At 44.2% G+C, this 22,249-nt stretch overlaps 1 protein-coding gene across 1 annotated transcript in view; it reads left to right on the forward strand.

Annotated features, from left to right (window-relative positions):
* The first annotated feature begins 7,199 nt into the window (after positions 1–7,199).
* The window catches only part of Reck (reversion inducing cysteine rich protein with kazal motifs), a 74,164-nt gene continuing 59,114 nt past the window's right edge, over positions 7,200–22,249 (forward strand). The window contains exon 1 of the mRNA XM_052176375.1: positions 7,200–7,362. Coding sequence (XP_052032335.1) covers positions 7,263–7,362 — 100 coding nt within the window. The 5' untranslated portion in view covers positions 7,200–7,262. The remainder of the gene's footprint in view (positions 7,363–22,249) is intronic.

The raw sequence follows: 22,249 nt of genomic DNA on the forward strand, positions 1-22,249 counted from the left end.
CTTGAGAGGGTATATAAAGGCTAGAAACTAGAGTGGGTTGTTGGTGGGCTGTTGTTGGTCATGGTTTGTTAAGGAGTCATGCACAAAGAGGAAACAAGAAATTAGATATCCTGACATGGGGATCAAGCTAGTCCCAAGGAACTTGATGCCCCTAATCAGCAAGAAGTAGTCTAACAATAATGTCAACTCCTTTTTAACCCTTTATTTAATTATTCAGGGATCTCTTTCCCTTTCCCCCTATCCTTTCTCTCTCTCTTATCTGGTGTTAGACAATTGAAAGGGTGGAAGAAAAAGTGTGGAGAAGGGTAGAAAAAGAAGAGCCCTCAAAGACTAGTGACAGGGTGTGGTGCTCTACACCTTCAATCCCAGCACTCAGGAAGCAGAAGCAAGCAGATCTCTGTGAGTCTGAGGTCAGCCTGGTCTACATAATGAGTTCCAGGACAGACAGGACCATATAGTGAGACTCTGTCTCAGGACAAAAACAGAAACAAATAGTAACAACAACAAAATGCTTTTAATTATGTGTATGTACAAATGGAAGGATGTGGGGATGAGAGAGCTGTGAGTGTAGGTCCCAGAAGGTGCCAGAGGATGGCATTGTATTCATCATGAAGAGATTAAAAATACAGTCAATTATCAAGATTAAAAGCAGTCACTGGAAATCCCTGCCAGGATTACCCAGATGCTGGAATTGACTGGAGCTGGAGTTACAGGAAATTGTAAGAAGCCTGGTATGAGTGCCAGGTTTAAACTTGGGTCCTCTCCAAGAGTAGTATATGCTCATGACCCTGAGCCATTTCCCCAGCCCCTGAAGTAATTTAAATCTGAATGTTACAAACATGAGCAAGCAAAGGGAACATAGGACAAAGTCAACCCCAGGCACACAGGCTCATGGCTTTGCAGAGTTCCTTGGAGGCAGGCAAAATGGCATCCAGTCAACTCAGGTTTCAGGCAGCCCAGGCTGGAGAATACAACGATGAACATGTTGGTGTTGGATGCTGTGGGGGAAAGACGTCTCTTGTCTGAGAGTTCGCTAGAAGTGTCAACAGGCCTGTTACGCTGGTTCTGCTTCAAGGCAACAGGCAGGCCTTGTTCTCCAAGGCCACATTCCCAGCTATTAAACTAACAGTAAGCATGATGCACAACTGGAAAATATTGTCTCTGGCTGGGAAGTTGCTTCCTAGCAACAAGTTCTAGACAGTATGCTCTGATCTTTAATGGATAAACAACTGCCTCTGCACATCCCGTTCCCACTGATTGATTAAAACTTGACCTGCGTTCAGGAAAATCTTAATTTAGTCAAGGCCATTTGTAAGAGTCTTCCCCAGTTTTGAAAGAAATTTATAGATCCAAAGCCAGAAGTTGGGCCTGGGAAAAGGGAGGACACCTGGTGCTCAGCTGTTGTTGTCAGCCCCTGTTGACCCCTATATTCCCATCTGGCTTCCAGGCAAACAGGCCAGGGGCACAACAGCTTTAGGCTGGAGATCTCTCCAGGGCCTTGGCTTGCTGGACTTTTAGGTTACCTTTTGTGGAGGGCATAGAAAACACCCATCTTCTCTGAGGAGTAAGAAAAACATACACTAGAGGCTGCATCAATTCAATGCCCTCACGTGCTGTGTGTAGAGAAATGTCTAAATAAATAAATCTTTAAAAAAGGGGGGGGTTGGAGAGATGGCTCAGTGGTTAAGAGCACCAACTGCTCTTCTGGAAGGTCCTAAGTTGAAATCCCAGCAACCACACTGTGGCTTACAACCATCTGTAATGAGATCTGATGCCCTCTTCTGAAATGTCTGAAGATATCTACAGTGTACTTACATATAATAAATAAATAAATCTTTAAAAAAAAAAAGAAATGTCATAAGCTCTGTTACTTCCTTGGGTTCCACATGGGAAATAAGGCCTGTGACCCACGAGTGCCTCCCGCATAAGCAACCCCGTTTTGTCCTCTGAACTTCTTCTCCCACACTAGAGGGATCACATCACTGGATTCTAATAAGTATGTGAAGGACTGTTTCTGACTGATCACAGAATTCTTCCATGCCGTGTCCTTCTGTATAGACATAAATCATCCCTTCAGTCTGTAACAGGATAACCTGCACCCTTTAGAATTAAAGTTGATCTAAGAACTCCTAAGCTGGAAGTGAGGAGATCTGGAGGGACAGCTACTCCAAGGGAAGATTTCTCACTTGAAATTGCTTTTATAATTGCCTCACAGATAAATCTAAACCTACATATGCACATTCCCCGCCTTGTGTTCCAGCTCTTTTTTTTTTAAAGAAAGCAGTGTGTGTGTGTGTGTGTGTGTGTGTGTGTGTGTGTGTACACAAAGGCCAGAGAGGGCATCAGGTGTTCTTCGAATGGTGGAGAAGAGCCAAGACCTTTCCCGTCCCCTAGTTCTGGCCAAAACTGTAAATAAATCCACTTCCTTTCACCAAAAAGGGGAGAGAATTGAGCAAAGAACCCAAGCCAGAGTTGCACGGAGGAATTCTGCAAAGTCAAAGAGCTGGACATGGCTGGAGTGTGTGCCTGCACCCAAGGGGCAGTGGGAAATGAGGTGGTCAGAGAGGCTGCAGAGACAAAACTTAGAGAGATGCTATGATAAATACGATCCTTGTTTCCTGAGTGGGACAGGAAGACTTTAGAAAGTTATACAGCATAATGAGCGACTTAAAAGGGTCACTAAACTGCTTTATTGAAAAGACTGCAGGGACCAATAGATGAAGGACGAGTCAGTTAGGAAGCTACTCCAACGGCAAGGCAAGGCAGAATGACGGACTAGTGTGCCGGCAATGGGGGTAGCTGAGTGGCCGCTGCTGCTTCTGGAGAAGTATCAGCTATCCTCTGTGGGATTGTTATCTTTGTATATGTCATTTTTTTCCTTATCCATCAGTTTGATGATGATGTCTAGGGTGAAATTCCTTTGAACGTTCCTTTCTTAGGGTAGACTCGGCTTTCTGGGTCCTTTCCACCCATTTGGGAGGTTGTCAGGTACTGGTCTCTTCATCATTTTCTGCCCTCTGATTCTCTTCTCCCTCTCGGAACCCAGCTATGCACACATCAGGCTGCATACATCAGGCTGCACACATCAGGCTGCACACATCAGTATGCACACATCAGGCTGCACACATCAGTATGCACACATCAGGCTGCACACATCAGGCTGCACACATCAGTATGCACACATCAGTATGCACACATCAGGCTGCACACATCAGGCTGCACATATCAGGCTGCACACATCAGGCTGCACACATCAGGCTGCACACATCAGGCTGCACACATCAGGCTGCACACATCAGGCTGCACACATCAGACTGCACACATCAGGCTGCACACATCAGGCTGCACACATCAGGCTGCACACATCAGGCTGCACACATCAGTATGCACACATCAGGCTGTACACATCAGTATGCACACATCAATCAGACACTGAACCCACTTCCCTCCTCCTCATCTTCTCTCCATCCTGTTCTTGGGACAGAATCATTTTTATTGATCTGGCTTCAAGTTATATTATCATTGCCAATGTACAGAATGTTAAATTCATGAATTATTCTTTATGTATAGGTTTTGGACTCCCCATTTGGTTCTATTTCTACAGTTTCCAGTTTTCCTGCTGCAGTGACAAGCCACGCCTAGGGGTGGGGACTAGGATTGTAGGGACCTTTTCCTAGGTCTACTGTAAAGTAAAAATATACTAGTCATGAAGAGATTAGAAAATACAATCAATTATCAAGATTAAATGCAGTCACTAGAAGTCCTTGCCAGGATTACCCAGATGTTGGAATTAGTAGACTAGGACTTTAAAGCACTTGTCATACATACATTTAATCATATAAAAGAAAAATGTGGTGACATTGTTGGAACAACTGTGTGATCTCAGGAAGTCCTCAAGTAACAACCACATGCCAGAAAAACCAGAGCAACAGTGCTGTTTTTATAGTACACAGACACACAGACACACACACATATACACACACAGACACACACACAGACACACACACACACGCACATACACACGCACACACACACACACACAATTGGCACTCCAAACACAAAATTCATGTGTACATCATACAATCAAAAGTTATCCAGCATATAAAGAAAAGGGGAAATATTACACATAACTGGAAAAATACTCAAAACTGATACAAATAGATGTAGAGATGGCAGAGTTATCAAACAAGGACATTAAATAGCCATTATAAAAATAACAAATGTTTTCTATGTATAATATACATTATATATAATATAAAGAATATAAAATAGAGATATATTTTATATATAAATATATATAAAGAATATTAAAAAGAGAAAGCATATATATTATGAGGAGGGGTATAGAGTCATGCAAAGACACAAAGGAAACTTCAATACTTAAAAAAGGATAAGGCAGTGGGGCACTTTGGAAGCTAAGGCAGGATTTCAAGTTTGATGCCAGCCTGAGCTACACAGGGAGACTCTATTTCAAAAGGAAATAAAAAGTAGGGATGGAATCATGGGAAAGTACACCACAAAACCATTAACCAAAAGATTTGTGGAGCAGCCTGGGGACATAGCTCAGTGGTACAGCACCTGCTTACCACTGAGGGAACCAGGGGAAGTCCTTGGTTCAATGATAAGGACAGGAGAGGAGGGGGAGGAAGGGAGGGAGGGAGGGAGAGAGAGAGAGAGAGATGGAAGGCTTACTGAATGTTCTTTAAATACAGAGAGATGATGGAAACATAAGGGTTCTTTGGAAAGTCACATGTGTGAAGGAAGGTTTAGCTGAAGTGGATATAGGTATGAAAGGCTAAGGCAGACTCGTGAAGCAGTATTCTTTGCTAACAACATACATATAGTGGTCTGCCTTACATTGCGTAGTCAAGCTGTATTTGTCAGGACATCATAGAGAGAAAAGCACCAAAAAACTGCTGGTGGTGTCCTGCAGCTCCTTGCTGCTTCCAAGGCCAGTGGTGAGGCAAGGCATGTGGAGGACGTGTGATGTCTGGAGAGTTTAAATAGGACTCCTCAGAGTGACGGAGACAGAGCTCGGAGACAGAGCTCGGCTTGCTGGTATAGCTCGCTGTGCAACACTTGTGGGTCTCCCTGAGAGAGGCACAGCCAAGAACTTCTCCTGGTGGTCCTAGTGGTCCCTCTTGCTGACTTCAGCAGAGGCTGAGGCCCGGCTGTCACCTGTCACCACGGTGGCTGACCCGTCTCTACCAAACTGAACTGCTGGTGTATCTGTGAAGTGTTTGTCAGTGGATCAAGTTGTTGCTGCCCGCTAACCTGTGAACTCAACTGCTGATTTCCAGACAACGCAGATGGGCGTTGCTCCAAAGAGCCATCCTAAACAGGTCCACTCGCCGCCCCCCCCCCCCCGCCCCGCCCCATCCTCTGTTTTCCACTACCTCTGGGGGGTGATGGGTTATAAGGAAGGTTAAAGCATTTAAGAACCATCATCAAAAATAGAGTTTGAAAAAAATTAAAGCTTCAGAACAACCAATAGTTAGCGATTAAGTCTTTCTAAAAGCACCATATTGATCTCTAAGCATCAATCATTTTAAGTGAAACGTGATCACACCAGCATGGTAGGACAGAACATAGTGTGAGCGCCGAGGTGAACCACACACTTTTTCTGACAGCTACACTTTAAAAAGTTAAAAGGAAGAGTGGCAGATGAACACTATATGTTTGTCAGAGCGCATGGGCTGCACATTCCCGATAGTGACTCCTACCAATGTGTCAGCGCTGGTAAGCTCATTGTCACAAACGTGCCAAGTGGTGGACATTGGTTGTAGGTGAGGCTGCGTGTATGAGGGGCAGCTCCTGTGTCTGTACCTTCCGTTCAACTGTGCTATGAGCCTAAAACTGTTCCAAACGTAAAGCCGTAGTTGACAGGGGAAGAGGGTGGGGTAGGAGTGATATAATACAATCCTCCGTGGTTTTTTTTTGTTTTTTTGTTTTTTTTTAAGAAAGTCTGTTGTTTTGAAGAAACATAAAGTGGTCGGGCAGAGTGGGAATTAAGTTCAGCCAGTTAGCCCCATGGCCCAAATTCAGACCTCTCAATTATTCACTGGGTCAAGCACTGTCTTAGACATTCTAAATACAATATGAAACTGGGTTCCTGTAACTTCAGCCCTTGATCAGGAAATCAGGGCCAGCCTTGGCTTCATTGTAAGCTCAAGGTCAGCCTGAGCTATATGAGATCCTGTCTTCAAATATAAGTACATAAACACAATACGTTCATTAATCTTATCAAGAAGGCCGGCGTGAGGGTTGGGGGGGGGGAACTCGGAAGTAAAATGTCCCCACCCACAGACACAGGGCTAGTTGGGAGTAGTGTACAATCCGGACTCGAGGAGCATGTCAAGACTTTGTTCTTTCCATTACAGGCATAGCTGCCATCTGTCGCAGGGGAAAGCTGTTTGTAGTGACCTCAATAAAGGAATCTGGAAATAAGCACTTGGCTTCACTTCTGAACACCAAGGCTCTCAACTGCATGAGCTATCAGATGAAGGGTCAGGCAGCCAGGGACCCGGAAGGCGTTTCTCCACAGTGAAGTAGCTTTGATTAGTAGGTCCTCTGGTACGTTCTCTGGAGTAGCTGCTAGAGTAGGAAGATCCACCTCCAAATCCTCTGGAAACGACTCTGGATTTCAAGGCTCTCCAAATCTAGTCATACAAGCTGCCCTGCCTGACCTTTTCTCTGAGTCGAATAGGTATTACCAGTGATGCCACCCTGCGAGTCCATGACCTCAGCAGAGCCCTTTGGCTTTGAGGGGAGGCCAGGTAACACGCCTATTTTAGGTCGAGGCAGCCTTTGGGCAGGATATTAAGAGTGTCCAGGAGGACACAACTAGGGGTGCACGCCCTGCAGTTCAGTTTTGACTTAGCCCTTGGATATCAGACGGCCCTGCAGAGAGATCTCAGCAGGCCAGTCTCCTCTGAGCTGCGGGGGGGCTCCCATGTGCCCCGGCACGGGACGGAGGCGTTCCAAAGGGGTCTCCAGTCTCTGACTTCCCGTTTGAAGACCACAGCCCGGGAGCCTGAGGCCGAAGGCGACACACAGCTGGCCAGTAACAAAGAGCCAGGGTCCAGGGCGCGCTGCCGCCCCCCGGGAGGTTTTGGAAACTCAGAGAGGCCGGGGCGGAGCTTCGGAAAACCGTAGCCAATCACCAGAGGGCCAAGGCGCTGGGGGCGGGGCCTGGTGCCAGCGGCTGCAGCGGCCAGGCTGGGTCCGAGCATCCCGCGGCTTCGGACCCGCCCGGCCCGGACATGGCGAGCGTCCGGGCCTCCCCGCGAGGCGCGCTGCTGCTTCTGCTGGCCGTGGCGGGGGTCGCGGAGGTGACGGGGGGCCTGGCCCCGGGCAGCGCGGGTGAGTAGCCTGGGGAGTCACGATCGGGGCGGTCCCGAGCGAATGCCTCAGCGCTCCAAGATGGCGCGGAGCCGGGGGCGGGGTGCGCGTGCCCCCAGACCCGCGGGCGGCGGTCAGGATTGTCGCTCTGGAGCTGGACCCGGAGGCCGCTCCCCGCCCTCGCCTTCTTCTACTTGAGGAGCTTCCGAACCCTGGCTGGTGACTTGGGTTCGAGGCCTTGCTCTGTCACCTCCCAGACAGGGGCCCCTTGCCCTGCCGGACCCTGGTCCCTGGCCCGGATCCCTGTCAGAAAACAGGGAGGTGCCTGGGCTCCCGATAGCCCCGCTGGGCGGAAGGGATACCTAGGTGCAGCTCCCCTACTGCTGCCCAGCCAGTTGTTGTCACTTGTTAATTTGACTGACTTGGCCTGAGTGGCGGTGGACTTTGATAGGCTCCCCAAGGCTGCCTGCCGGGTGCACTGTCGGTCTGAGACCGGGCTGGGGGTGTGGAGTGGCGTGGGGGACATCTACACATCGATAAATCAGCCCGTGGCGGGCGAGTTTCAGGAGAGAGGTGTGTTCTTGGGCTCTCTTAAAGCAGCCACACCAGAGATGGATGGAAAGCCTGACCGCTTATGATTGTCCTTCCTGCGCTTGCTTGCTGGGCGTTTGGATTTCACACCAACTTGTGCTTCCCGAGACACCTCAGGCTGATAGGTGGCGTAAGACAGGAGCTCTAAGCAGTTTGAATTCAGGCAAACTTGTTCAGAGGAGAGATGCGGGCGGGGCTGCATGTGCACAGAGCAGGGTTGACAGTCACCTAGAAGATGAGAAAAACCCGAGTGTCTACCCGTACTAGCATCGAAAGATGACTGGGATTTTTATGACAAAAGTAAGGGAGAAGTGTGTTGCTCACAGGGAAAGGCATTTAGGGAAAAACATACTCGCTCTCAACGAGGTTTTTGCAAGCCTGTAAAGTTAAACTTAAGGAGTTTTGGAAGGCAGGCATTTGAAAAGAAGAATTGTGTCAGGAACCTGGGATTAGTTAATTAGTAAACTGAATTCTAAATTTAATTATAAACTAATAAGGAAACCAGTAGAAAAGGAACGAAAGAGTAGTGTGAATTCTTGACTAATTCAGCTTATCTCTCTGTGTTCTAGTTAGCCCAAAGATGTCTCCAGAATACTAGTTACCCCTTCTTATCCCACTGTTATAGAATAGGGCTCTTCAGTAAGTTCAGTAAGTTACTGAAGTAAGAAAACTTCAGTAAGTTACTTGGCCTTAATCTTTTTTTACTTTAATGTTCACATTCTTATATATGGTACCTTCTAGAACTGTGGTTCTCAACATGTGGGTCTCTATCCTTTTTAGGGACCACCTAAGACCATCAAAAACACAGATATAATTATGATTCATAATAGTAGCAAAATTAAAGTCATGAAGTAGCAACAGAAACAATTTTATGGTGTGTGGGGGGGGGGGCTCACCACAACATGAGGAACTATGTTAAAGGGTCACAGCTTTAGGAAGGTTGGGAACCACTGTTTCAGATTTTACTAAGAGGATTAACTGAGGTATTCTCATATAGCATTCAGAATAGCAGACATCAAAATGTGTTTGGACAAGCCAGGTGTAGTGATTTATACTTGTAGTTCCTGGAAGGCTAGGGCAGGAATATTGCCACAAGACCAGCCTAGGTCACAGAGTGATACCCTGTCTCAAATAATAAAAAGCAAACAAACAAAAAATGAGAAGCAGAAAAGGAAAGACAAAAAAATAAAATAATGTAGACCAGGCAGTGGTGGTACATGCCTTTAATCCCAGCACTTGGGAGGCAGAAGCAGGAGGATCTCTGTGAATTCAAGGTCAGCCTAGGCTACAGACAGGACATCCAGGGCTACACAAAGAAACCCTGTCTTGAAAAAGATAGATAGATAGATAGATAGATAGATAGATAGATAGATAACCTGTCTTGAAAAAGATAGATGTAAGTATGTATGTATGAATGTATGCATGCATGTATGCATGTATACATGCATGTGTGTGGATGTGGGTTAATAAAGCACACTACAGTTGTAGCCCATCTAATGAACTGACAATAAAAGGTCCGCTGAGTCCTTTCAGAGACACTCATTGACTGAGAAGCTAGAGAATGCCTCCCAGGTGAGAGTTTCTTTTTGGTCTATAGAAATGTTATATAGATGAATATGTTGAAAATAATTGACTTAATACACTTTAAAAGGGTGAACTTCACAAGATAAGACTTATATCCCAGTAAAACAGCTGTGGAAAGAACAAAAGGCTTGCTATTTAACGTTCTGTATAACGCCGTGGAACACACTGGGCTGGTTGTTTCCAGTAGCCCGTCCATCTCTAAGATGTCCGTGGCTTCATGTAGTTTGCACTGTTCAATACAAAGAGAGGTTCCAGGACTGATTGGAGGTTGAGCCCCATTCCCTGTGCTAAATTCTGGGAAGCATACAGTACTGGTTTCTCATGTGAAGGGCACTGGGTGATATAGTGGACAAAAGCTTCCACTGTGGATCTGTAGAAGGGCTGAAGCAGAAATGGAGAGCACAATTATTAAATTGTGTTTCAGTGAAGGCCTGGTTTGTAGTCCCGTTCGGGCGCTCTCATCTCTCCTCTCATTACCCCCTTCTGAGATAGTGTCCTCTGGTACAAAGCTTTCCAGGTCACTGACCCCTCCCTCCGGCAGTATCTGCCCTGACTGCTGTTCTTGGGGTGGAGGTAGGAGTGGTGCAGCTTGCTCAGTGATTATCACATTGGGGGATGGGATAAGAGCCCATGTTGCAGGCCTGGGGTCTGTGACTTAGGGCACGTTGGTGGCTCTGCTTCTATTTAAGATGTTTTGTAGTAATACAAAAGAGAGAAAGATGTGTAACATTAAGGGCCAAGTTTCAAGGAGTTGACATTTGAGGGATTATGTAATAGCCTAGAATCCAGAAGAAGAATGTAATGAATTTTAAGTTAGAAAAAGGAAACGCCTATCTGGAGGAAAGTAATAAAAAGCAGATTTTCCTCCTGCTGACTATCTTGGCCCCTGATGTTGAAAGAGTCGGGGCTGGTGACAGCCCAGATCGGGCAGCTTATCCTGGCATACAATACAGGAGCGCCTCTTTGGCATCTATAGACTTAAGCAGTCTTTCATTATTCCATGCTTTTCATTGTTTAACACTCCTTGAAGAAAGTGAGACAATGTCAAGGAGAAAGACTTTGTTATTATAAACTGACTGTTCAAAAGGCAAGATGCATTGGCCTGAGGCTCACTTACTCAGGAAACTCTGACTGGTGTGGATGTCATGCCCGAAGTTCGAGGGAGCAAATGGTGATGGAATGGAGAATGGTTAAGAAATGGATAAAAGGATTTCTGGGTGTGAGTCTGGTGTGAAGAAACTTAACAACATGGTAACAGAACTATGTGAGGGACAGACTGTGTCTTATGCAGAGCTGACAGGAACAGCCTCTTGGGGAAGTGACACTTGCAGTGAAAATGGAAGTCAGCGAAGGTGCTAGCCATATGAAAGGTGAGGATGTGGCTCAGTGCTAGAGCATCTAGATGCACAAGGCCTGAGTTCATTCCCCAGCACTGGAAACGGGTGAGCAGAGTCAGTGGAAAAAGAAAAATTCCATCTTCATATGTGTTTATGACAGATATTAGGAGTGACCGACATTTGTTAAGCTGCTAATAGTGCCAGAAACTACAGCCCAAGTTATAATGTGGTATGCCAAAAACACACATGTTCTCTTCTTTTGTGCTCACCTAGGCATATAGCAAATTCCAGGCCATCCTGGTTTTTGTAGGAGGAACCTGTCTCAAAAGCAAGGGCGTGGGGGTGGCACACAACAGACAACTGGAGGTAGTTCAGTAAAGTGCCTTTCATACACAAGAAGCTTCAGATCTCTAGCACTCACATGAAAAGTTGTGTAGCAATATGTGTCTGTGATTCCAGCACTGGGGTATGAAAAAGAGGATCCCTAGAACTCACTGATAAAGTCCAGAGTCAGTGAGAAACTGTCTCAAAACAAAGGAAGGAGAAGGAGAAGGCAGAGAAGAAGAGGAGGAGGGAAAAGAGGAGAAAGACTGAGAAAAACCCCAGACATCAATCTCTAACCTCCACCAACATATGCACCCATATGTACATGTAAACATATAAATTTTTTTAAAAAAAAAAAAAAGCCAGATGTGATGCTATAACCTGAATACTAGCACTTGGGAGATAAAGGCAGTAAGATCAGGAGTTTAAAAGTCATTTTTTTTCTACATAGTGAGTTAGAGGTTAGAATGTGATGCTGTATCAACAGAATTCATATATATATATATATATATATATATATATATATATATAGAGAGAGAGAGAGAGAGAGAGAGAGAGAGAGAGAGAGAGAGAGATTCTAACCAAGAAATATTTCATTGGGAATTAAATCTCATATCATTAGATCCTGTGTTTATAATGGGAACGCTGGAGAATGAAGAATGAATTACTCAAGAATACTGACAACTGATAATCTAGAAGAATCTTCCTAAGAGTCACCCTAAGTTTTTTACATAATAATGAATATCAGGATTAAAGTGCTTTTGATGCCAAGGCCCAGAAACAAGATGGCTGCCTGAGATCAGGGCGGTTATGTAGCCTTGCAGTGTAAGCGGCTTGCACCGAGTGTGGGGCGTTTCAGCACACTCTTTACCCTCCCGAGGGCTGAGGGCAGTGGGAAACTGCTGAGAAGCAAGACTGCATCGGAAAGTCGGTGTCTGCCTGCGGCTGCTCACTGTGCATTTCTTTTTTTTTTATTCGATATAATTTATTTACATTTCAAATGATTTCCCCTTTTCTAGCCCCCCCACTCCCCAAAAGTCCCGTAAGCCCCCTTCTCTTCCCCTGTCCTCCCTCCCACTCCTTCCCAGTTCCCCGTTCTGGTTTTGCCGAATACTGTTTCACTGAGTCTTTCCAGAACCAGGGACCACTCCTCCTTTCTTCTTGTATCTCATTTGATGTGTGGATTATGTTTTCGGTATTCCAGTTTTCTAGGTTAATAACCACTTATTAGTGAGTGCATACCATGATTCACCTTTTGAGTCTGGGTTACCTCACTTAGTATGATATTCTCTAGCTCCATCCATTTGCCTAAGAATTTCATGAATTCATTGTTTCTAATGGCTGAATAGTACTCCATTGTGTAGATATACCACATTTTTTGCATCCACTCTTCTGTTGAGGGATACCTGGGTTCTTTCCAGCATCTGGCAATTATAAATAGGGCTGCTATGAACATAGTAGAGCATGTATCCTTATTACATGGTGGGGAATCCTCTGGGTATATGCCCAGGAGTGGTATAGCAGGATCTTCTGGAAGTGAGGTGCCCAGTTTTCAGAGGAACCGCCAGACTGATTTCCAGAGTGGTTGTACCAATTTGCAACCCCACCAGCAGTGGAGAAGTGTTCCCCTTTCTCCACACCCTCTCCAACACCTGCTGTCTCCTGAATTTTTAATCTTAGCCATTCTGACTGGTGTAAGATGAAATCTTAGGGTTGTTTTGATTTGCATTTCCCTAATGACTAATGAAGTTGAGCATTTTTTAAGATGCTTCTCCGCCATCCGAAGTTCTTCAGGTGAGAATTCTTTGTTTAACTCTGTACCCCATTTTTTAATAGGGTTGTTCGGTTTTCTGGAGTCTAACTTCTTGAGTTCTTTATATATATTGGATATTAGCCCTCTATCTGATGTAGGATTGGTGAAGATCTTTTCCCAATTTGTGGTTGCCGATCTGTCCTCTTGATGGTGTCCTTTGCCTTACAGAAACTCTGTAACCTTATGAGGTCCCATTTGTCAATTCTTGCTCTTAGAGCATACGCTATTGGTGTTCTGTTCAGAAACTTTCTCCCTGTACCGATGTCCTCAAGGGTCTTCCCCAGTTTCTTTTCTATTAGCTTCAGAGTGTCTGGCTTTATGTGGAGGTCCTTGATCCATTTGGATTTGAGCTTAGTACAAGGAGACAAGGATGGATCAATTCGCATTCTTCTGCATGCTGACCTCCAGTTGAACCAGCACCATTTGTTGAAAAGGCTATCTTTTTTCCATTGGATGTTTTCAGCCTCTTTGTCGAGGATCAAGTGGCCATAGGTGTGTGGGTTCATTTCTGGATCTTCAATCCTGTTCCATTGATCCTCCTGCCTGTCACTGTACCAATACCATGCAGTTTTTAACACTATTGCTCCGTAGTATTGCTTGAGGTCAGGGATACTGAATCCCCCAGATTTTCTTTTGTTGCTGAGAATAGTTTTAGCTATCCTGGGTTTTTTGTTGTTCCAGATGAATTTGATAATCGCTCTTTCTAACTCTGTGAAGAATTGAGTTGGGATTTTGATGGGTATTGCATTGAATCTGTATATTGCTTTTGGCAAAATGGCCATTTTAACTATATTGATTCTACCGATCCATGAGCATGGGAGGTTTTCCCATTTTTTGAGGTCTTCTTCCATTTCCTTCTTCAGAGTCTTGAAGTTCTTGTCATACAGATCTTTCACATGTTTGGTAAGAGTCACCCCAAGATACTTTATACTGTTTGTGGCTATTGTGAAGGGGGTTATTTCCCTAATTTCTTTCTCAGCCTGCTTATCCTTTGAGTATAGGAAGGCCACTGATTTGCTTGAGTTGATTTTATAACCTGCCACTTTGCTGAAGTTGTTTATCAGCTGTAGGAGCTCTCTAGTGGAGTTTTTTGGGTCACTTAGGTAGACTATCATGTCGTCTGCAAATAATGATAGTTTGACTTCTTCCTTTCCAATTTGTATCCCTTTGATCTCCTTATGTTGTCGAATTGCCCGAGCTAGTACCTCAAGTACAATATTGAAAAGATAAGGAGAAAGGGGGCAGCCTTGTCTGGTCCCTGATTTCAGTGGGATTGCTTCAAGATTCTCTCCATTTAGTTTGATGCTGGCTACCGGTTTGCTGTATATTGCTTTTACTATGTTTAGGTATGGGCCTTGAATTCATTTCTTAATGCTTCCTCTTTGTCCCTGGGCTTTCTGTACGCTTATCAGGGTCCTGAGTTCAAAGCTATCTCTAGAGACTTCTTACCTTCGGTGTACTATTGACTCCAAATTGCATATTTTTTGTTAATCATGCTGTTTTCTGAATTAAGAGTGTATCACTCTAATGTACTGAGATGAAGTGACAGAAAGTATCCTGTACTTCCTTTTTTGTTAGAGGGGCTTTATATGGGGCTGGAGAGATGGCTCAGTGGTTAAGGTCATTTGCTACTCTTCCAGAGGGTCTGAATTCTGTTCTAATACCCACATCAGGTGGCTCAAAACCTTCTGTAACTCTGGCTCCAGGAGATCTGACACCCACTTTTAGCCTCTGCAATACCCACCTGTATATAGCATACAAAGACATGCACACACATAAATAAATAAAAATAAGCTTTGAAAAAAACACATAATTAACAAAAAGGCTGGAGAGATGGTTCAGTGTCTAAGAGTACTGGTTGCTCTTCCAGAAGCCCAGAGTCCCATTCCTAGCACCGACGTGGCTGCTCATAACCACCCACTTAACTCCAATCCCAGGGGATCTGACACCCCCTTCTAGCTTCCATGGTCACTGCATGAACAAGGTCCACAGACATAATGCTGACAACACACCCATACACATTAGATATATAACATTTAAAGGTGTATAACAGGCTATAATGTTTTTTAATCAGTGAGTGGTTCACTGATTAAAAACAGCATACCAGAAACTTAGTCAGTCTCTGGTACCAAAAGAACTCTCATGAACTAACCAGAGAAGAGTCAAGGGTTAAAGGTTCCATTCTGCCACTTTGAATTAGCCAGAAAATCAACAGCCATATTAGAGAAGAAAGACCTACTTTGGGTCCAGGTGGTAAATGTACATTTTCCTTACAAAATAATTAAAGTTTGAGGGAGGGAAAACTGGGAAAATATTTGGAAATTTTAGAGGTCAACCAGTAGGAAATGGGTGGCTGATTAAGAGTGACATTACCTTGTCTCTAAAAATGGGGAGGAAAAATTAACATGGAAGTTGTATTGATGTCAGAACCAAATGAAATCGTTGCAGTGTTGACAAGCAGTGGGGACGGTGTATAATGTGGAAACAAAATGTGTGCCTCCTTACGCGTGTGCAGACAAATGCAGCAGTGTGACGTGGTATTGAGTGTGTGCTGGGTATATGCTTAAGCATTTGCTTTTCACTTTCCCTTGGGTGATAGTGTGTGTGTGTGTGTGTGTGTGTGTGTGTGTGTGTGTGTGTAAATGCATATGCTTGCATATCCTTATGTCTTTGTTTTAGAGAAACTAGAGGAGATCTTTAAATTTTAAGACAGTCTCACATTGTAGCCCAGACTTGCCTCCAATTCATAATGACCCTTATCCCTGCGCTTCCTGGGTGCTAAGATTACAGGGCTGCTTATATTTTTTTATATGTTAAAGTTACATTTGTCATTTAAATATTTTTAGTGATTATCACTTTCTAAGTTGTCTTAAAAACAAACTTTATTGTAAAAGGTTTCACATACCATACATAAATAAAAATTGGTCTTTTTATTTATAATCTCAGTATTAGCCCAGATTTTGTTTTTTTCCCCTCTCAGTACTATAAGATACATATGAATATATTTACTTACATGCATACTCTGTTTTAACAATTCTTTGTGATGTATTTATTAGAGAACCTATTTTCTTTAGCTAAGAAAACAGGAATGGCTTTGCAATGACAATATTGAATTTTAGCGTTTGGGAGGCTTCTGTGGAAAAATCCCTTTTAATTTCCAAAAGCCTATAATTCCAGGGGTATTTATTTTTAGATTATGGTGTGTCTTTGCTTCCTTAAATGCTAGCTGGTCTTAGTAATTGCATTTTCCAAGTGAAGCCAGAGCCTGCCTGCCGCTCACTCGCCTCTGGTGTGCATGTGGTACCCTCCAGCTGGCCCTTAGTGTTCCAGGTTATTGGATAATTCTGCTTTAATGTTCCTAGGCTATACCAATTCCCTCCTAAAACCAGCAAGCATGGCTCTTAGCAATTCCCTGTTGGTTTTCATCAATTTTATAATCTGAGTCTTGGACTGAGACTTGAACATGACATCTGTATCCCTTCAGAGGGGGTTAGGCTGGTGCTCTTTATTCTCGTGTCAGTATCAAGTTTTATCTTCACCTCTTCCCTCCTTGTCCAGTTCCATTTTATGACAATGCGCAGGGTTTTTAAACCACAGCAAAGTAGGGGAACAAGTAGGCAAACTAGAGTAAACACGACGTTTCTGGAACCCCTCGCCCTGTAGAAAGTGGCCAGAGCACGTTTCTTTTGTAGCTGTTGATTGTTTTGTTTTGTTTTTGCCGTTTCCCATCCCCATGCCCCAGTTATAGCTGAATGATGACCCAATTAATCCACCTTAATTATTCTAAAAAAAGATGCCTTTAATTACTTTAATTGCATTCAGATTTTTCATATTCTTAGTGAAGGCATATGAACTGAGAACGTATATACATTTATTTCTTGAAAAGGATGCAGTGCTAAAGATTAATTATAAGCTTTTATTGTTTAAAAGTAAAAAAAAAGTATGCACTAATATAGTAATGTCCACTGTTTATAATCAGCAGGGGCAGTGTGGTGGGGCAACAGCCCTGGGTCTGTTGGTGGAGGATGGCAGTCCTCCCAGTGGCGGAAATGTACGATTAGAGAGGAATGCTCAGTGAGAGGGGAAGGGGTTATTACTGGAGGACTTCAGGCTGCCCTCTTTCATCCTATTTTGTCAGAAGTACCAAAAAAAGCTTTTGGAAAAGCTAGGAGGAGAGATGCCATGATGTCAGCAGAGGTTGTGGCAGGACAGTTGGGGTACAAATTATTTTCCTTTTCATCTTTAGTTTCCAAATTTTGTGGTTTCTTTCTTTTTTGTGTATAATTTTTTTTAATTTTAGCTTTGTGCCAAAACAAAAACACAACTGTCACCTCAAAAGGATAAACGGTCGTTTATTCTGAAGCCAAATAGAAGTGGCCTTAGCCCAGAAACCCAAGTCCCCTGCATGTTGCAGCGTTGTCACAAAGAAAATCTTAAATCAGGGCACTTCCAGATACGTCGGTGGACACATTAAGTGCATGTGTTGAGCAAAGTGGGGTGAATAACTTCTGCTGGCCTCAGATTCTGTCTGCTAGTGCTCTTAGCCTTTTGAGTGGGGGAAACTAAGATTTTGTTAATACATTCCAGAAAGTCACAGTGTAATTAGGGGGCTAAAGATAACCCAAGATAAATTGTAATTAGGCTCTGGACCTGCAGTAGTCCAACCTCTCTGCTCTCACTGATGTGAAGCTGTTATTCAGCCTTGCAGAAGGGTCAGTTGAAAAATACAGTTTCTTTCTGGAAACTTCTCATTTGGAAGTCACTTTATAATAAATTTGACCTTCACTATTAAATATAAAATGGGGGAGGGGGCTTCTGTATTTATAATTTAATAAAACCTCCAGTTGCTTTGAGAGTTTTAATTAGAATACATGTCATGACTCTTTTAAATAGACCTTTGCTTCCAGGGACTTTTTTTTTTTTAATTCCTAGGCTCAAATCAGACTCCTGTCTGCCTGGTTCTTTTCTTTTTGTTAAGTCTGTGTTTATTGGGACCATATGTTACTCTGAGTTATCTCTCCTCCAAATCAGCTGGATTTTCCGCCCTCATATGACCTTTGTGTTAGAGGGCAGAAGAAAGTGCCAGCTTCTACAACACACTGGACCAGAGAAGAGGCTGCCTTTCCCTCCCAGCAGGGCTGCAGACTGAGGGCAAGAAAAGTGTGTATATATGTATGTATAGTGTATAGGGGGTGTAAGAAAAGTGTTTTGTACGTATGTATGTATGCATGTATGCATGCATGTATGTCTATAGATACACACACCATTTTTGATTTAGAAAAACTTTTGTGCCCTCAAACTCCCCACATAATCCAGACTGGCTTTCAACCCCTTCCTGCTCCTTCCGCACCAGCCCCAGACTGCTGGGATCGAAGCTTTGCACTGTACCAGCAGGCTGTGTAGACGCTCTCCGCCAGACACTGAGCTCACAGAAGCTTGTCTCCAGTGCTGCACTTAGTGGCCTTTGAAATGCCATCTAAGATTATTTCTCTTTTATTCACTCGTTTATTCATTCTTTTCTCCTCAATACTAATCCAGAGTTCAGATCTCCAACACCCGGTGAATGTGTTTACCAATTCAGCTTCAACTGGCAGAGCAGGGGATCTCAGAGTACGCTGGCTGGCAAGACTTCTCATGTCAACACACTTGGCGCTTGATCAAAACACCCTGCCTCAATAAATAAAATGGAAGTGCAGTTGTAGATGATTCTGACATCAGCCTTGGGGTTCCGCATGCATTACACCTTGTCCACATGGACCCACACATACATGCTCTTGCAAACATACACACACACACACACACACACATACACAATTTTAAAAAGAAACCTGTATGAACATACTTTAAATGTTTATATTTGTTTATAATGTTTATATTTGTTTATTTTTTATTTGTTATTATTTGTTTATAATGTTTATATTTGCCTCCTTTCTCAGTTCTTAAAGGGACCAGTTCAGACAGTGACAGTTTCAGTCAAGCCCACACAATGACACACTTGAATCCTATTACACCCTGTCTGTTTCACACAGAAGATAGATGCTGTCGCCTCCCTCTTCATTTAGCACTGTCTTTAAATCCTTTCCTTGGCTAGGATGTTATTGTGCTGCAGCAAGCATGTAGAAACTGCTTTTCATAAAAGGCATCGAACTCTTCACCCACAAGGTATCATAAAAGCAAGATAAAGCCTGGCATCTCATCCTTCACTTTGTGCCTGTCTCTTTCTCTTTGGCTCAGACTTCGCCTTGATTGTCACGTTAATCATTCAGTGTAGCTATCTCCTTGATCCGTCTCACTCCCTTCAAGGTGGAAGTCACAGAGATAAGCCATTGTCCTAAATCTGTAGGTGCACCAACTTTGGGGACCGACTGACTACTTTTCCTCTGCCTCCTGGAGCTGAAGTATTAATCACGGATTGGTCCTCTTGAGCTTACAGCAGCTGTAGCAAGTCCTTGTAAAGAGAGCGCTGAGACTTCGGTCAGCCAGCCACACCTTAACCAGGGCTGCTTTCATATGAGCCTCTGTCCACTGCTTCAGTTCCTACCAATACCCTAAAGACAAACTTGGGGTCACTGAACCATTTCTTTGTTTCACTTTCAAGCACATTTATTAGGTCTCTGCCTTTTACTATTACTTGTCTCTTTAATTACTGTTAAGATAGGTAGCCAAGTCTAACCAGTTGGTGGTTCCAAAGACTGAGCATTTTGTCTCTAAAACTTTAGTTCCGCTACCACGGGACTGTAATTTGCCAGAAGCTAAAGAACACACCTCTTTGTTCACTACTGCGCCCTATCTCTAGACACAGTACCCCCTCTTGAGCCTCCATCCTCAAGCACAGTACTCCTTCTGGAACCCATGTCCCCAAGCGCAGTACCCCCCTCTGGAGTGGACATCCCCGCCTCATTTCACCATGTTCTTTCTGCTTGACCTCCAATTGGGTATGCTACAATGCAGTTCTGCCACAGCCGCCCAGAGTGTGCACACACCCTGCCAGCTCAAGTGCATGGCTCTACCAAGACCACTTTCTACACACACCAACCTTACTTCAGGTTCTTTGAGTACAGTGGAGCCTTTCTTGGGTCATGGTGACCTTAACTGAATTGAGAACATGGAATAGTCAGTCACCAAAGTCCCCCAAGCCAGTAGCTTTTGAGTATGTTGTCTCAAGCCCAAGAGTTTGATGTTTCTTGCCCAAGAATAAGAATATTGACAAGGATTAACCAGAGCAAACAGATTTAGTAAAGAACCATGAGAACTCCAGAGAGCAGGAAGGCCCTGCTGGAGCAGTGCTGGTGTGCAGGAAGGCCCTGCTGGAGCAGTGCTGGTGTGCTGCCCTGCCTGCTGGAGGAGTGCTGGTGTGCAGGAAGGCCCTGCTGGAGCAGTGCTGGTGTGCTGCCCTGCCTGCTGGAGCAGTGCTGGTGTGCAGGAAGGCCCTGCTGGAGCAGTGCTGGTGTGCAGGAAGGCCCTGCTGATCCTTCATGGCTTCTATGGTGGGGATTGGGTGGAAAGGGAGCTAATTTCTATTGGAATGATCGTTTTCGACGACATGCGGACAATGGCATGAAGGAATTCACAGGCCCAAGCAGAGTCGTGTGCTGTGTGCTCTTCACCCACCTGAGCCCTCCCTTGCTGCCTAAGGGAAACTAGCTCCTTGTTTTGCCAGGTTAACACACTTTTTTAAAAGACTATGGGTTTTTTGTTTTTGTTTTTTTAATGAGTATATGCCATATGTGTAGGTGACTGTAGAGGCCAGAAGAGGGCATTGGGTCCCCTGGAGCTAGAGTTGTAGGCACTTTGAGCCTGTATGATATAGGTGCTAAGAATTGAACTCCCATCCTCTGGAAGAGTAGCAAACACTCTTAACTACTGAGCCATCTGTCCAGCCCCAACTTACATACTTTTGATCTGGGTACAGATCTAACATTCCCATGACCAGGTTCGGTAGCTCACAGAACAACTCAGAGCTCGGGGAATGGAATACTTCAAATTACTCTTTGAGGAGAAGCTCCAAGGTAGAGGATAAGTTTCCTATACAACTGCTATCTTGTATAGAGGATGTGATCCAGGAGGACGAGCCCAATAAAGGCTCACAGGGCCAAGTCTGGGAGGAAGTACAGAGCTTTCTGTCCCTTCTTCTCAGAGAATGTGTGTGTGCATGCATGCCTGAGTACATGTGTGTGTTCTCATATGTACAGTTTAATGTTTGAACACAGTCTCAATATGTAACCCTGGCTGGCCAGGAGCTTGCTGGCCAAGGCTAGCCTTGTATTCAGAGAGATCTATATGCTTCCATTGGAATTAAAGGTATATGCCACCAGACCCAGCAGAACCAATGTCCATTTACATATGTAAAATCTCCCGGCACAGGGAAGCTTCACTAAACTTTCTGGGTCAGAGTTTTGATTTGGTTTCATTGTCTAGGATTAACTGAATTTTTGGTGAAAAGGTTGAATCAGTCCCCGTTCCCCTCCTCCCCACCAAAGATTGAGAGGCCAAGTTGATAAATGACCCAGTCCCTACCTCCCTGCTTACAGCGCTTGCCTTTCAGGCCTGGCTCATCCCCATTCTGAAGTGATTGCTTCGTATCGTATCGTAGCAAAGGCATTCTTGTTGTTGAGGAAATTCCAAGGACCTGGAGACTTCCCTCTCATGATGTAGATAGAACAAAACCACCCAGATTCTTCATTGTACAACCTAACTCTGGAAAGAGGATGTGTGTACCTTCATGAATTGGAAAGAGGATGTGTGCACCTTCTTGAACTCATCTTTGCCTACACTGGTCCACACTAATCACAATATTTTTTAAATTCCTATTATGATCAATGTAAATTCCATATCAGCTTCAGGCATGTGCCACCTTCTTGAGACATTTTACTTGCTTGATTTCTTGGTTGCCTTTCTAGCAGGCAGAACATGCTCTTGCTCCAAAGGGAATAAGCAATATTTTATTCCAAGCTAAATATGAGTGACCATGGCCCAGCGGCATGGGTTCCAGTTCCCCTAGATGACATGGTCCACTGTGGAAACCCTTGTGTACTCAGACAACAGAGGAGAGTAATAAGTGAGTAGTTCTATAGTCACTAGCTATGTGGATGGGGACATCGGGCCAGTGGGTTGTAGCAAAGTGGGAAGATCTCTACTCTGTTTCGGATACTATTATTACACTCTTAATTTGGGGGTTAGTGGAAGCTGGTTAATGCTTTGCTAGGTTGATACATTTCAGAGCTTTGACCTGATAGTCAGAAGAAAATCATGTCTCATA

The sequence above is a fragment of the Apodemus sylvaticus genome, chromosome 3, assembly GCF_947179515.1.
Source record: "Apodemus sylvaticus chromosome 3, mApoSyl1.1, whole genome shotgun sequence".
Lineage (NCBI taxonomy): Eukaryota > Metazoa > Chordata > Mammalia > Rodentia > Muridae > Apodemus > Apodemus sylvaticus.